Source organism: Pipistrellus kuhlii, unplaced genomic scaffold, assembly GCF_014108245.1.
Source record: "Pipistrellus kuhlii isolate mPipKuh1 unplaced genomic scaffold, mPipKuh1.p scaffold_m20_p_3, whole genome shotgun sequence".
Lineage (NCBI taxonomy): Eukaryota > Metazoa > Chordata > Mammalia > Chiroptera > Vespertilionidae > Pipistrellus > Pipistrellus kuhlii.
Window position 1 is genome coordinate 177,941,605 of NW_023425529.1, and position 13,257 is coordinate 177,954,861.

The 13,257-nt window shown below is 49.3% G+C and overlaps 2 protein-coding genes across 5 annotated transcripts in view; one reads left to right on the forward strand and one right to left on the reverse strand.

The window, feature by feature from the left end:
• The window catches only part of PDGFRL (platelet derived growth factor receptor like), a 38,294-nt gene extending 37,717 nt beyond the window's left edge, over nt 1-577 (forward strand). The window contains exon 6 of the mRNA XM_036455289.2: nt 104-577. Coding sequence (XP_036311182.1) covers nt 104-292 — 189 coding nt within the window. The 3' untranslated portion in view covers nt 293-577. The remainder of the gene's footprint in view (nt 1-103) is intronic.
• A 991-nt stretch (nt 578-1,568) lies between these two features.
• The window catches only part of MTUS1 (microtubule associated scaffold protein 1), a 128,472-nt gene continuing 116,783 nt past the window's right edge, over nt 1,569-13,257 (reverse strand). For 2 of the 4 annotated variants that reach the window (XM_036455286.2, XM_036455287.2), the window contains 7 exons: nt 12,265-12,479; nt 10,972-11,077; nt 9,641-9,714; nt 9,399-9,494; nt 7,269-7,385; nt 4,595-4,692; nt 2,834-3,854 (listed from right to left, as the gene is read on the reverse strand). In XM_036455286.2, coding sequence (XP_036311179.1) covers nt 3,641-3,854; nt 4,595-4,692; nt 7,269-7,385; nt 9,399-9,494; nt 9,641-9,714; nt 10,972-11,077; nt 12,265-12,479 — 920 coding nt within the window. In that variant the 3' untranslated portion in view covers nt 2,834-3,640. Of the gene's footprint in view, nt 3,888-4,594; nt 4,693-7,268; nt 7,386-9,398; nt 9,495-9,640; nt 9,715-10,971; nt 11,078-12,264; nt 12,480-13,257 lie in introns of all 4 variants that reach the window. The other 2 variants (XM_045588928.1, XM_036455282.2) reach the window with 2 other exon arrangements.

A 13,257-nucleotide genomic window follows, 5' to 3' on the forward strand; every position in this document is an offset into this window, starting at 1 on the left:
GCCTCGCAGACGGGTCTTGTCTAAGCCTGGCTCCGTGCTGAGTGACTGGGACCTGTGCATAGCGTGTTGTTCCCTCTTCATCCCTGTGGGTGTCATTCAACAGGACGAAAGGCCGGTGACCATCCAGGACACCTGGAGGCTGATCCACAGGGGCCTGGGCCACACCACCAGGATCTCGCAGAGCGTCCTGACGGTGGAGGACTTGGAGACCATCGACGCGGGCTATTACATCTGCACGGCCCAGAACCCCCAAGGACAGACCACAGTAGCCGCCGCCGTGGCGTTCTCCTGACTTGGAAAACCAAGTGCCATGGACTGACGGGCAGCCCACGTGTGCACACCACCAGCGCCAAACCCCGGTCCCCGCCTTGTGAGTAAGACCCAGACATCCACACACACAGGAAGTCGTCCGGTCCGATAACAGACCTGTTCACTCCTCGGACAGAAAGCATGTCTTTCGATTGCTTACCTACTTGCGTACGGTATATGCACTTCTGGTTTTTACACTCAGAGGGCATATATGTGAACAGCTTTATGTAATCGTCTCTATTAAACGAGCAAGTTTTTGTAAAATAAATTTAAAACTGGGCTGAGTGCTCGTGTTCTAGGCTGGCAGGAGGACTTGGTGGTGGTGATGTTTGGGTCAACTTTAATTTCCATTTGGTTTTAATCGCAATACATGAGCATCGACAAAGGTAGTAACTATATATGGATACAGGGGTCCTCAAACTTTTTAAAGTGGGGGCCAGATCACGGTCCCTCAGAGAGCTGGAGGGCCGGACTATATGAACTACTAATTCCTACTATAACACCTCAGCTGTGCTCACTGCCCAAAAAACCTGGCGGGCCGGATCAGACTCCTCTGCGGGCCACAGTTTGAAGACGCCTGGATAGGATATGAAAGTATCCCAAAAAATCATAGAAACTTGCTTTTTATTTAAAAAAAAAAAAAAAAAAAGGCTGCACTCGGAAGTAACTAGGTCTAGATTAGTACATTCAGAAAGATTTCAAAAGTTTAGTTTTCAATATAATAAGTATGCAGATCAAGGAGAATTCAACTTCATTTAAACCTTTTTTTAGCATCTTCAAAAATATTTAGACCATAGTTTTCTCACCTTAAAGAGCGGACATGCTTAAAAAACAGTCAAAAGTTATTCCTCTAAAGTAGGGGTGTCGAACTCAATCAGAGAAGGGGCCAAAATCTAAAATCCAGCCTAAATCGCGGGCCGAATGGTTTACTGAACAGTCATAAACTGTCATTGTGATGGAAACGCAGCGGAGTGCAGTGATGACAGCGCGGTGCGGGCCACATTGCAAGGCCTGGCGGGACGGATTTGGCCCGCGGGCCTTGTGTTTGACACATGTGCTCTAAAGCACAAAGCTTTGAGTTCAGAAAAGCAAAGCTTCCTTCTGAGTTTAGCTCCGTGAGCCTGGTCCCAGCCCTCGGCTAGTGCTGTGGCTGCAGAGGGGACTCCTGGGAACGGCTGAGGAGGCGGCGCTGGCTGTGAGAGGGCCGTACGCTGGGCAGCACTTGGGAGAGTGAAGGACATCACAGGTGGCACTTCTTGTATTAAATATTCCAGCATTGTTTATTTAATCAAGGTAAAAATACACGTGGCATCATTACAAACGGAGCACAATTATCGTTTTTACACATCGGACACTGTGTGACGTGCCGACACTGTACACCGTACATGAAACGTTTGGTTTGAAGACAATCTCCACATTCTCCACATTGTTTCCTGCCTTCTCTCCCACTGTCTCCCATTCTCGGGAGACACTTTACACTAACTGTGTAAGACTGACTTCCGCAGACACCTACAGGGCCTGGAGGAGAGCAGGGGTCAGCGGGAGATTTGCCATGCGCGGGTACGGATGGCAAACCCAACTCCGGCCAAGGACACAGCACAGCTGGAAGGGGTAAGCAGAGGGAGACCTCGGAAGGTGGTTCCCGTTTGTCAGAAGGTTACATACATAATGCACTAGTGAAACTTAGACTTCAGACTCGATCACTAATAATTAGAAAAGAAAAACAACACCATGCATCAGGAGTATTAATTTGCTAGGTAGTGTACATGTAACGATGACTCAGACACCCGCCTCTGGCATCCTGGACCTGCTCTTACCACGGGGGCTGTCTGTCCAGCTGTCGAACGTCAGCGATGCAGGTTAGTAAACCCTGACATCACCATGTTGACACATGAGGGGGGCGGGGGCAGGGTGGGAGAAGCCACAGTGCTTCCTTTCCCTCCCCCAAAGGATGAGAACTGAAGGAGGGGAGGGGGGTCATACGTGAAGTTTGGGAGAGAAAATGAAATGCAACCCGGAGGAGAGTCCTACGAGTAGAAAAAGCCGCACTGCCTACTCGTAAGCTGGCCGTTCTGCCTTGCCAGAGGCAGAAGGATTCCTCAGGGCACAAATGGCGTTATGTCCTATGAGATGCTGCATCGCTGGTTGCACCAAGGTAGCCCTGTCCATCGAGACGCACAGAGCCCGCCTTCCTCAGCCCTGCGAGAACGACTGACTTGTTCTCGATTCCTTCCAGGGTCTCCCAGAGCTTGTCCTGTCAGACCCAGGCTGTGGCTTGTGTGGAGGGCGGTGGCAGCACCTTGAGGAGGAGCTGGCTCTGGAAAAGCACGTGCCACCATCCCTGCCCCAGAGCGCGGTAGGAAGGAGGTAGGAGGGTTGCTTTGGAGGCTCTCGCTGGGCGAGGGCAGGCAGGAACGCGAGGAGGAGGAGGGGAGCAGACAGCAGCGGACACCGCCGAGGACAGCTTAGGTCACGGTACACGGGAGGCAGGGGCGACCCACGGCTGCCGCCCCAATTCCTTCTGCAGAACTTTAGAAAAATTTGGGTTTTACGTCTGCTCGTAGCCTGAGAAAGTGGATCGTAGCAAAACGTTAGGTTCACGTGGAAGCGTGAAAACTCTACAGAAAACACACACACACACACACACATGTATCTAGCTGGTTTTAACTGACATGGCTGAACACGGAAAGAATGCCCAGAGACTCCGAAGGGTACAGACGCTGCACAGACGCAGACCCATCGAAACACTTCCTGTCACCTCCCACCCCACCCCGCGCCGGAGGGCGGAGCGGAGTGGGGGGCAGAGAGCGCCATCGTTCAGGCAGCGATCGCTCTTCCTTCTATGGCTTTTTGCAGAGACGCATACACCGCCTTAGCCGGCGAGCACAGGCCCAGACGCACGCGGCTGGCGGCCGGCCGTACACGGCGAAGAAGGCCGCACCAGACACAGGACGCGCGCTACACCCTTTTATTCACACATCCCCCAGGTAAAAATCACAAGAAGGTGCCTGCGGCAGAGGACATTAGGAAGGTTATAAATCTTTATCGTCAAGAGGCCCCTGAGAGTTTTTCCCCTTATGCCCACGTGAGAAAGGCAATGTTCTTTAAGTGCTTTGTGCAAACGTCCGTGTAGGCCGGTTCCGAAATCCTTTGGGGAGGACGGAGCCTCCCAGCCAGAGGCCTGTGTGCCCCTGGGCGCCGGGCCCAGACTGCGCAGGTCCAGGCGCCAACGACACGCGGGCCCACGTGGCTCCTGGCCCCTCGGCCGCGGGGAGGGTCGGCCCTGCGGCCCATGGCGGTGCTCCCAGACAGTCTCCCGCCGGCCGAGGCGTCATCTGGGCGACACGCTGGGGCTGGGGAAGGAGCCGGAGTTCCGCGGCGACTGGAAGGGGATGGCGGGGGACGTGGGGGACCTGTCGGAGCCGCACAGGTCCCCGTTGTGCAGCTTCCACAGCAGCTCCTCGTTCTCCATGGACAGGCGCTTGTTGACTTTGGACTCCTTCTCCAGCCACTCCTGCAGGGTGGCCTGCTCGTTGGACAGTTGCCTGGAAGACAAAAGAGCCAGGAACCACATGGATCTTTGTTGTTATTGATTTCAAAGAAGGGGGAGAGAGAGAGAGAGAGAAACATCAATGATGTCCTTGATCGGCTGCCTCCTGCACGCCCCCTACCTACGGGGATCAAACCTGCAACCCAGGCAGGTGCCCTGACCAGGACTCGAACCATGACCTCCGGATGGATAGGTCAATGCTCAACCCACTGAGCCACACCAGCCAGGAATGGATTTCTAAAAAAAAAAATGAACTTGAAAAAAATGTTTTCTTGCCTTTTTAAATGTGAGGGTCCAGAAAAATGAGCCCTGGGCACTGGTACTGGCTGCCTGAGAAACCCAGGACGTGGGAGCCAGAGGGAGAGCTGCCCTTGGGGCCCATGTCACAGGAGGCTCTGTGACGCGCCCACAGATCATCTGGGTGTCATGTGACTGTCCCGTGTGGGGCGGTTCCCCATGGGTCCCGTGATGCTCTTTCTCCGAAGCATCACTCCGGGGGCTCTGGGGGGAGGCTGGCTGCTTAGGTCTCAGCGCCCAGCCCAGGCCCCACAGTCAGGCCGTAAAGGGCCACCGCCACCCGTCCCAGGTAGAAACCAGCACCTGCTCCCCCACCCTCTGCGATCCGGCTCCCAGGAGCCGTCTTGGGGTGGGGGTTGGGGGGTGGGGAGTGAGGTCCAGTGACACTAAACGTAGGAGGAAGGGGGAGATGGGAACAACTGGACGTTTTCTCTTTACCTTGAAATTGCAACGTGCTTGTCTATCCGAGCTTTTAACTCCTCATTCTCCTGCTGGCAGCGCTTCAGCTTGTCCACCAGCGCGGTGTTGTTGTCCTCCTGGGGGCAAACAAGCATGCCAGCGGGTAGACATTAGAAACAGGGAAACAAAGCCCTCGTTTCCCACGGCACATTCCTGATACCAGCACACACTGGAGAGATCTGATTGAGGCAAGTTTAACTGTATAGTGAAATACCTATCCACAGACACACTGCAAAATAGAATCCAAAGCAGCAAAGCAGAGCATCTGGGTCAAACTATTAAATTTGTGGCTGGTGAGCTGCCTGCCTCATCCTCCTATATAATATGCAAATTGACCCTCATGCCCTCACAAGATGGCTGCCTACAACCTGGCTAGCAGGGGGGTTAGTGAGGTGTGACCAAATGACTGAAAAGCAGGCTATGTGGAGTGATGAGGCTGGCAAGGGGGGTTGGGGACAGCTGGGGGCAACCAGGCCAATGGGGGAGGGGTGCAGTTGGAGGCAACCAGGCTGGTGGGGGGGTAGGGGCAGTTGGGGAAGATTAGGCTGGCAGGGGGGCAGTGAAGGGTGACTAGGCCAGCAGGTGGGCAGTTAGGGGAAACCAGGCCAGCAAAGGGGGACAGTTGGGGGTGACCAGGTTAGCAGCGGGGGCAGTATGTGGTGACCAGACAGGCAAGTGAGTGATTAGGAGCCAGTGGTCCAGGATTGTGAGAGGGATGTCCAGCTGCTGATTTAGGCCGAATCCCTGAGGATTGAGCCTAAACTGGCAGTCAGACATCCCCAAGGGGTCCCAGATTGGAGAGGGTGCGGGCTGGGCTGACGGGACCCCACCCCCCATGCACGAATTTCATGCACCGGGCCTCTAGTTTATTATAAACGAGGCATGCGGCCCACCTGCCACGAGTTTGACATGCTTGATCTAGGTATTTAAAAAAAAAAGCATTGTGAGATTTCAAGAACCGCTTGAACAATGAACACAAGGGTGTCACACCATTTTAGAGGTTCCCCCAACCTCCTGACTGGGAAACCATGGGGCCGTGCCTCTTGGATTCAAGGTAGTAAAACAAAATGCAGACATAGGCCTGCATTTATCAAGGGCATCAGCACATTTTATGGTCCGTCTTGCAAAAAATAAATTCCCACGTTTGATGAAAACATTAAGGGCAACAACAGGTCGCCGCTCTGGGTGATGTTCAGTGTGGCCTGAAACGTGGTTTCCTAGCTCCTCCTCAGCATCCATTTACCTCTCATGGCCCCACAAAGTAGCGGTTTACAAAACAAGCGTCCAATGGAGAAGCCAGCACAGAGCGCCTCCCCCTCAGCTCAGTTGAAGACACATTGGCCTCCTTGCTGGCCTGCCCCGGCTACACTTTCAAGGAAGACATATTGATTGGTTGGGAGATTAAAGGATAAAATCCCAGAAGGCATTTCACCTGCTGAGGAGCTGATTACATCCCAGAGTGCTTTGTAAAGGTAAGATTTTGTTACTCGCTTAGGACTGTGGTGGGCAAACTGCGGCTTGCGAGCCACATGCAGCTCTTTGGCCCCTTGAGTGTGGCTCTTCCACAAACACCACAGCTTGGGCGAGTCTATTTTGAAGAAGTGGCGTTAGAAGAAGCTTAAGTTTAAAAAAAAATTTAGCTCTCCAAAGAAATGTCAATCGTTGTACTGTTGATAGTTGGCTCTGTTGACTAATGAGTTTGCCGACCACTGGCTTAGGAGACGACATCGCAGCTCGGTCACAGTTAATTCTGAGTCCCTGACATTGTACCATACGACTTCGCTATGTAGATTATGGCTCCAACGGGACGTGGACATCCGTTCTCTGTCCAAGAGCCACAAACTAAACCGCACTCACAGCCTTCACAGTGCATGCTCTTTATCCCACTGGATTCGTCTTATTGAAGTACAGTGGTTAGCCCGTTCTACTTCACAAGGAGCAAGACGAAGAACTTCGGTAGCCAGATTCAATTGCTCCACTGAGACCAACTCTCATGTCTAACTTTTTGGGGCATCCGAAACCTGCCCAGAGTTGGAGAAACATCAAAGTACTGATGTGATATGATTTGAAAAGCCTCCCTACACAGGGCAAGACACACAGACCCCTGAAGGGGGAGCTGCTTTGTTTGTTGTGGGTTTTCCAAGGACCCCATGCTGCTTTACCTGTTTGGAAGAAGGAGGAAGGAGGAGGGAGAAGGAGGGAAAAGAGGGAGAAGGAGGAGGAAGAGGAGGAGGAGGAGGAAGAAGAGAAAGAAGGAGAAAGAAGAAGGAGAAAGAAGGAAGAAGAAGGAGGAAGAGGAAGGAGGAGGAGGAGGAGGAGGAAGGAAGGAAGAGGAGGGAGGAGAAAGGAGGAGGGAGGAGGAGGAGGAGGAGGAAGGAAGAGGAGGAAGGAAGGAAGGAAGAGGAGGGAGGAGAAAGGAGGAGGGAGGAGGAAGAAGGAGGAGGAAGAAGAAAGAAGAAGGAAGAAGAAAGTGTTGCAGAAGGCAGCCATGGCCAGCCTGGAGCAGGCACAGAAACGGAAGGGAAACCTCTTTGCCTGCGGTAATCTTCCCAGTAGCCCCAGGAGTAGCTACAACAGCCCCCAGTGCTAGGTCCCAGCCCGGTCTCCACTTCGCAGCACCAGGCCCTCTGGGGAGGCGCTGGCGGAAACGCACCAGTTTCTCCATCTTCATCAGCTTCACGTCCTGCTGGTGCAGCTTCTCGTTCTTGATCTCCAGCACGGCCTTCAGGCTCTCCAGCTCCTGCTCCAGGTACATGATCTGCGGGTTTTTCTGGGAAAGACACAGCAGATCAGTAAGTGCAATCCCACTGTGCCAATTCTTAATTAAAAAAAAAATTATATATATATATCTGATTAGACCTAGGAATTAGACAAAGCGGCAGCAAGCTTCTACCTCCTTACCTGGTTTGTCTCAAAGAAAAGAGGTGAAAGGAATGGTTAGGCTAACATTGACCTCACAGCCGTCGGTTATAAGGAGGACATAAAACATTTCCTATCTGGAAATGAGCAGCAATGAAAAGACGGTGCATACATAGGGCTCTCTGGAAGCCCACAGGGATGCCCATTCATCCTGCGTCTTTGGGATTTTCAGCGTGATGGGACTGCGCTGGCCTGGCCGTCCGGGTATCTGTGTTGTCATTTTATTTTGTGACAGCCAACACCTGCGCAGCACATAGCACAGGCACTACCAAAAGTCTACCAAATACTCCGTGAGGGGACACCTTCTTAGAGCCCCACTCCAGGGGAGATCCCCCTCCTTGTTTACATATGGAAATTCAGGTGAGCCATCCAAAATGCATAACACAAATGGTCAGTGGGACCGCCCCCTTCCCTCTCCCCCAGGGACTCCTGAGCTGGCAGCAGAGTTCAGGAGGCGAAAAGCTTAGCTTCCAGCGGGGACTGGTTTGGCTCAGTGGATAGAGCATCGGCCTGGGAACTGAAAGGTCCTGGGTTCGATTCTGGTCAAGGGCATGTACCTTGTTGCGGGCACATTTCCAGAAGAGGCAGCTGGTCGATGTTTCTCTCTCATCGACGTTTCTAGCTCTCTCTCTCTCTCTCTCCCTTTCTCTCTGTAAAAAATCAATAAAATATATTTAAAAAAAAGCTTAGCTTCCAGCCTCAGGGCACCAGGCTATGGATAGTGGTTCTCAAAGCACAAGCGGTCAACTTTTTATTTTTCTCCCCCCCCCAAAAAAAAGGAGTGAGGCAGGGGAGTGAGGGGACGAGCTACAAGAGCAAGTTGAGCTCGCGAGAGAAATTGGCCCTTTTCAAAAGGAAAGAGCGATCATACAGTGAAATACTGGTCGGCAAGGAAAGGCATGGAGTGCCTACACCTGCTGTACCACGCACGGACGCCGAGAATGTACGCTCCGTGGAAGAAGCCAGATGCAGAAGGCCACGGACACGATTCCGTTTCAGTGCAGAGGCAAGGCCACACAGACAGGAAGTAGCCTGGCGACGCCCTGGGGCTTTGTGGGAAGACAGGGGGTGACTGCTAACGAGTATGAGGCTCTTTAGGGTTGATGCAAATGTTCTGGGGTTAGATAACCGGTGACCAACACACAACTTGGTGACCACCAAATGCCACATTTTATAGGGTATATAAATTATGTCTCCATACAGCAGCCAGTTTAAAAAAAGGAAAAAAAAAAAGTGAAGACTTCAAACAAAAGCCTGACCCTAAACTGATACTTTTCTTGCTGTAGGTATTAGCTTAGACCACTTGCAATATATAGGGTATCCCCCAAACATGTATACTCACTTTAACAGCTGGTAGCTGTTTAACAAAAATGAAATTTATTTTAATAAACATGGCGTATACATTTGGGGAGGACACTCTGTCTCCTGGGCTTCATCTGCATGCCAGTGTTCATTTTAAAATATATTTTATTTATTTTTTACAGAGAGGAAGAGAGAGGGATAGAGAGTCAGAAACATCGATGAGAGAGAAACATCGATCAGCTGCTTCCTGCACACTCCCTATTTGGTATGTGCCTGCCACCAAGGTACATGCCCTTGACAGGAATCGAACCTGAGACCTTTGAGTCCACAGGTGGACACTCTATTCACTGAGCCAAACCAATTAGGGCTGCATGCCAGTGTTTAAGATTTTAAAAACACACCACTAAGCACAGAAGCAGTTCCATACAGTTTAAACAGCACAACTCAAGAGCTGAGGAGGGCCCCAGACTCTGCCATTTCTCTGCTGCTGAACATAACTCGACTTGAAACGGTGGGTAAGGAGGAGGAGAACTCCGTAATGATGGAGGATCACGCAACTTACTGAATTCGCTTTCTCTCTTGAGAGTCTTTTTTGTTCTTCTGATTTCAGCTTTTCATTCAAAGCCTCATTTTCACTCTTCAGATCAGTGATTTGTTTCTGAAACACAAACAATGAAACGTGGGACATGAGTCGGCACACAGACACCGGAACCACAGCAGAATGTGCGCAGAAACATACCTGAACCCGCACACCCCAGAGCTCAAGATTATTATTATATTTTTTTTGTACTGAGATGTACCCACCTCTAGGGATTCCTGCTTCTCAGAAAGCAAATCCTCGAGTGATTTCTTTTCTAATTCATGGCTTTTCTTGATTTCTGGAAAGAAGTGATATTTTTATTGGCCTATGAGGTCACTGCGTTCTGTAGTTGTTAAGCACATACTCTTAAAAGAGTTGGTGGCAAAGCAATATGGCTGCTGCTTCATATTTGTGCGATGCTTTTATATAAATTAACCTGTTCTCGGGTCAGCCCTGTGAGGCGAGAAAGACGCATAGTCCCAGTTTATTATGCGACCACTGAGGCCCACAGGGGCCAGGAGCGCAGAGCAGACTCTCAGGGACGGGCCTCGAACCCTGGCCTGCAGCCCCCCGCCCTGGAGCTCCTGTGTTCTCCATTTGCATTTCATGAACCAAACAGAAATCTAAACTTAAACCCATTTCTAGGAAGAAGGAAGGAAAACAGTATTTACTAAATGTCTACCCTGGGCTGGTCACTTTCACATGTTATCATCTTGGACTTCACACAATGACTCTATTTTCTAAATTTTTAAAATATGTTTTCATTGACTTCAGAGGGAGGGAGGGAGAGATAGATACATTGATGATGAGAGAGAATCACTGATCGGCTCCCTTTTGCACGCCCCCTACTGGGAGTTGAGACTGCAACCCGAGCATTTGCCCTTTACTGGAAATCAAACTATGACCTCCGGTTTCAGGGGCCAATGCTCAGCCAGTGAGCCACACTGGCCAGGCTGTATTTCCTGATGAAAAAGGCCTTTGCTGAAGGCCTCACAGCCAGTTCTTCCCACCCCTCCACACGCTGCTCTTTAGGACACAATGAGTTTAGTGTAACAACTTCGGCAGCACGGCCATCTCTGTTCTGAAAGAAATAGCTTCTTATTCTTTTCCTCCCACTTGCACCCTCCCAGTCGTGGTGACATAATAAAAATTCTTTTTTCTTTCAACGAATGCCATCTCCCTTTTCACAGGGGTGTCAGTGGGTAGGCATGTTGGGGAGCAGGAGGGCTGCCCAGCATGGACCCCATCCCGTGGCCAGGACATGAAAGCACACCTCCATGTCCCAGAGCTTAAGGTGGTCAAAGACAACTTTCCTAAAAGGCCTTTAAGTTCTTTAAAAGCCTGCCTACTTCCCAAAATGCCGTCAGTTATAACAAACTATTATTTGTTTGTTATGAGGGAAAGGACATGGCTAACAATGAACAATGCAAAAAGAAGCCAAAACACCCCAAACTGAATGTCGCAGAGGAGGAAGCGGTGAATCATTTCCGCTTTAAACACATCATGCTGTTCCATTAGATCTTATTCTATTTAAACTGAAAACAAGCATTCTTGCCTGAAAGGGAGTTTTCATAGGCCTTCTTCAGTAATTCTACTTCGTCGGAGTGGCTAGCTTCAATTTCCAACTTCGAGGTTTCATGGGCAGCACTCAAGTTGTCAAACTATGAGAAAAAAACACACACAACAAAACAATAGTTTACCAGTAAAATCAGAAGTCCTAAGTGGAACAGTAAGTACCAATAGTAGGAAACTTGACACATACACTTGAATTCAAGTTGAAGGCCTACCTAACGCCATGTCAAGACCAACCCCATTTGATATTTGCCACTCTCCGGCCTCCACTCCATCCCACCCAGGATCAGACACACAGCTCGCCAGGGTGCACTGAAGGCCATGGCGAATCCATCACCAGGAGGGAGGGGGCGTGTCCCAGTGACAGGACACAGTGGCTCCACCCCTGTCACAGGGGCTCTATATCCCCAGTCCCTAGCACATGGTGTATAGTAGGAACTCCGAACAAATACTTGCAAACTGTTAAGCTGGTTTAAAAAGGGAACAAGGGCCGGGACCGGTTTGGCTCAATGGATAGAGCGTCGGCTTGGGGACTGAAAGGTCCCAGGTTCGATTCCGGTCAAGGGCATGTACCTTGGTTGCGGGCATATCCCCGGTAGGGGGCGTGCAAGAGGCAGCTGATCGATGACTCTCTCTCATCGATGTTTCTAACTCTCTATCTCTCCCTTCCTCTCTGTACAAAATCAATAAAATATATTTTTAAAAAGGGAACAAGGAAATGAAGAGCAGCTTCTAATATACTAATAAGTGAAAATTATGGGTTATTAAATAAGGGCCATTTTTTAAAAATTCAAAGTTTAGCAGCACAACAACAGAATGGTCACTAAGGGGTTATTCCTAGGTAATAAAATAAGGCTTGTTTTAATTTTGTCTTTTTCCTTCCCTTTCGCTCAACACGTGTACATTGCTTTCATCATAAGAAAAAATTTAATTTAAAAACCCTTTTTGCCCTAGCCGGTTTGCCTCAGTGGATAGAGCATCAGTCTGTGGACTGAAGGGTCCCAGGTTCAATTCCTATCAAGGGCACATGCCTGGGTTGTGGGCATGCAGGAGGCAGTCAATCACTGATTCTCTCTCATCAATGATGTTTCTCTCTTTCTCTCCCTCTTCCTTCCTCTCTAAAATCAATAAAAAAATATATTTTTTAAAAAACCCTTTTCACATTTTTAAATAAATAAAAAGGGATGTTCAACAAAGACAGGTTCAAAAAGGAAGTGGACCATCAAATAACAAATACAAGTACAGAGCCAAGGACACACTTTGCTAAAGCACAGACCTGCTCTTGCAGCTGAGTTTTGTACTTCTCTGCTTCTTCGATGTAAATGTTCTGGAGCTTCTCACACTCCTCGGTGTAGAACTCTTTGAGCCGATTCTCTAGCTCGGTTAGATCCGTCTGGTGCTGCTGGTTCAGCTTCTGGACAAATCCTTCATAAGCTGCTTGCAACTCATTCCTGGCTTTTTCTAATTCCTCACAGGTGGTTGAAGCAGTGACTGGAGATGAACAAAGAGAAAGGTAACACTTGACTTGTTCAATGTCCTACACACACAGCTGGGATATCTCAGTTCTTGGGTGACCAGATTTCAAACCTAATAGAACAAAATTCACCAGTGAAAAAGAGCCAGGTTCCCAGTGCAGATCACCCTTTTCCATGGTGACCAATCAGTGCAGGGCCCATAAGGAGAGGAGGCTCTGATTGGCCAGGCGTCTCTGAGGACAGCCAGCCAGGAGGGAGAAGCCAAGACACAGAAGGGGCAGGGAAGACCAGAGAGAAGAACAAATGGATTTACTTTCTACTTCATTTGATCTGATTTCAACTTATTTTTAAAAATACAGCAATAAACAACAAAATATTAGACCATGTTGAAAACAAATTACCATCGCATACAAACTTTAGGAAAAAATGCATTTTAAAAGCTATATAATGTAATATGACAATAATAATAATAATATACTGAAAGGTTAATAGTTTTAAAAAGGCAAAGTAATTTGATAAACATAACTTAAAATCAGAACATCCTATTCTTCACCACTACCAAGACCAGAACTACCAACAGTGCACTGCAGAACTCACGCACAAATACGTACTCCCACTCACTGTAAAAAGCCTGGAAGATCTCATTTCTCGGAAAGTTTGACTTTGGACTTTTCCAGCCTTCCTTCACTGATGGTAAATACAGATAAGTGGGATAGCAGAAAATGGGGACTTTAGGTGAATCTGTTAAATTAATCCTTCTCTTTTTGTAAGGAATACATATTTTAAGAGTTGTG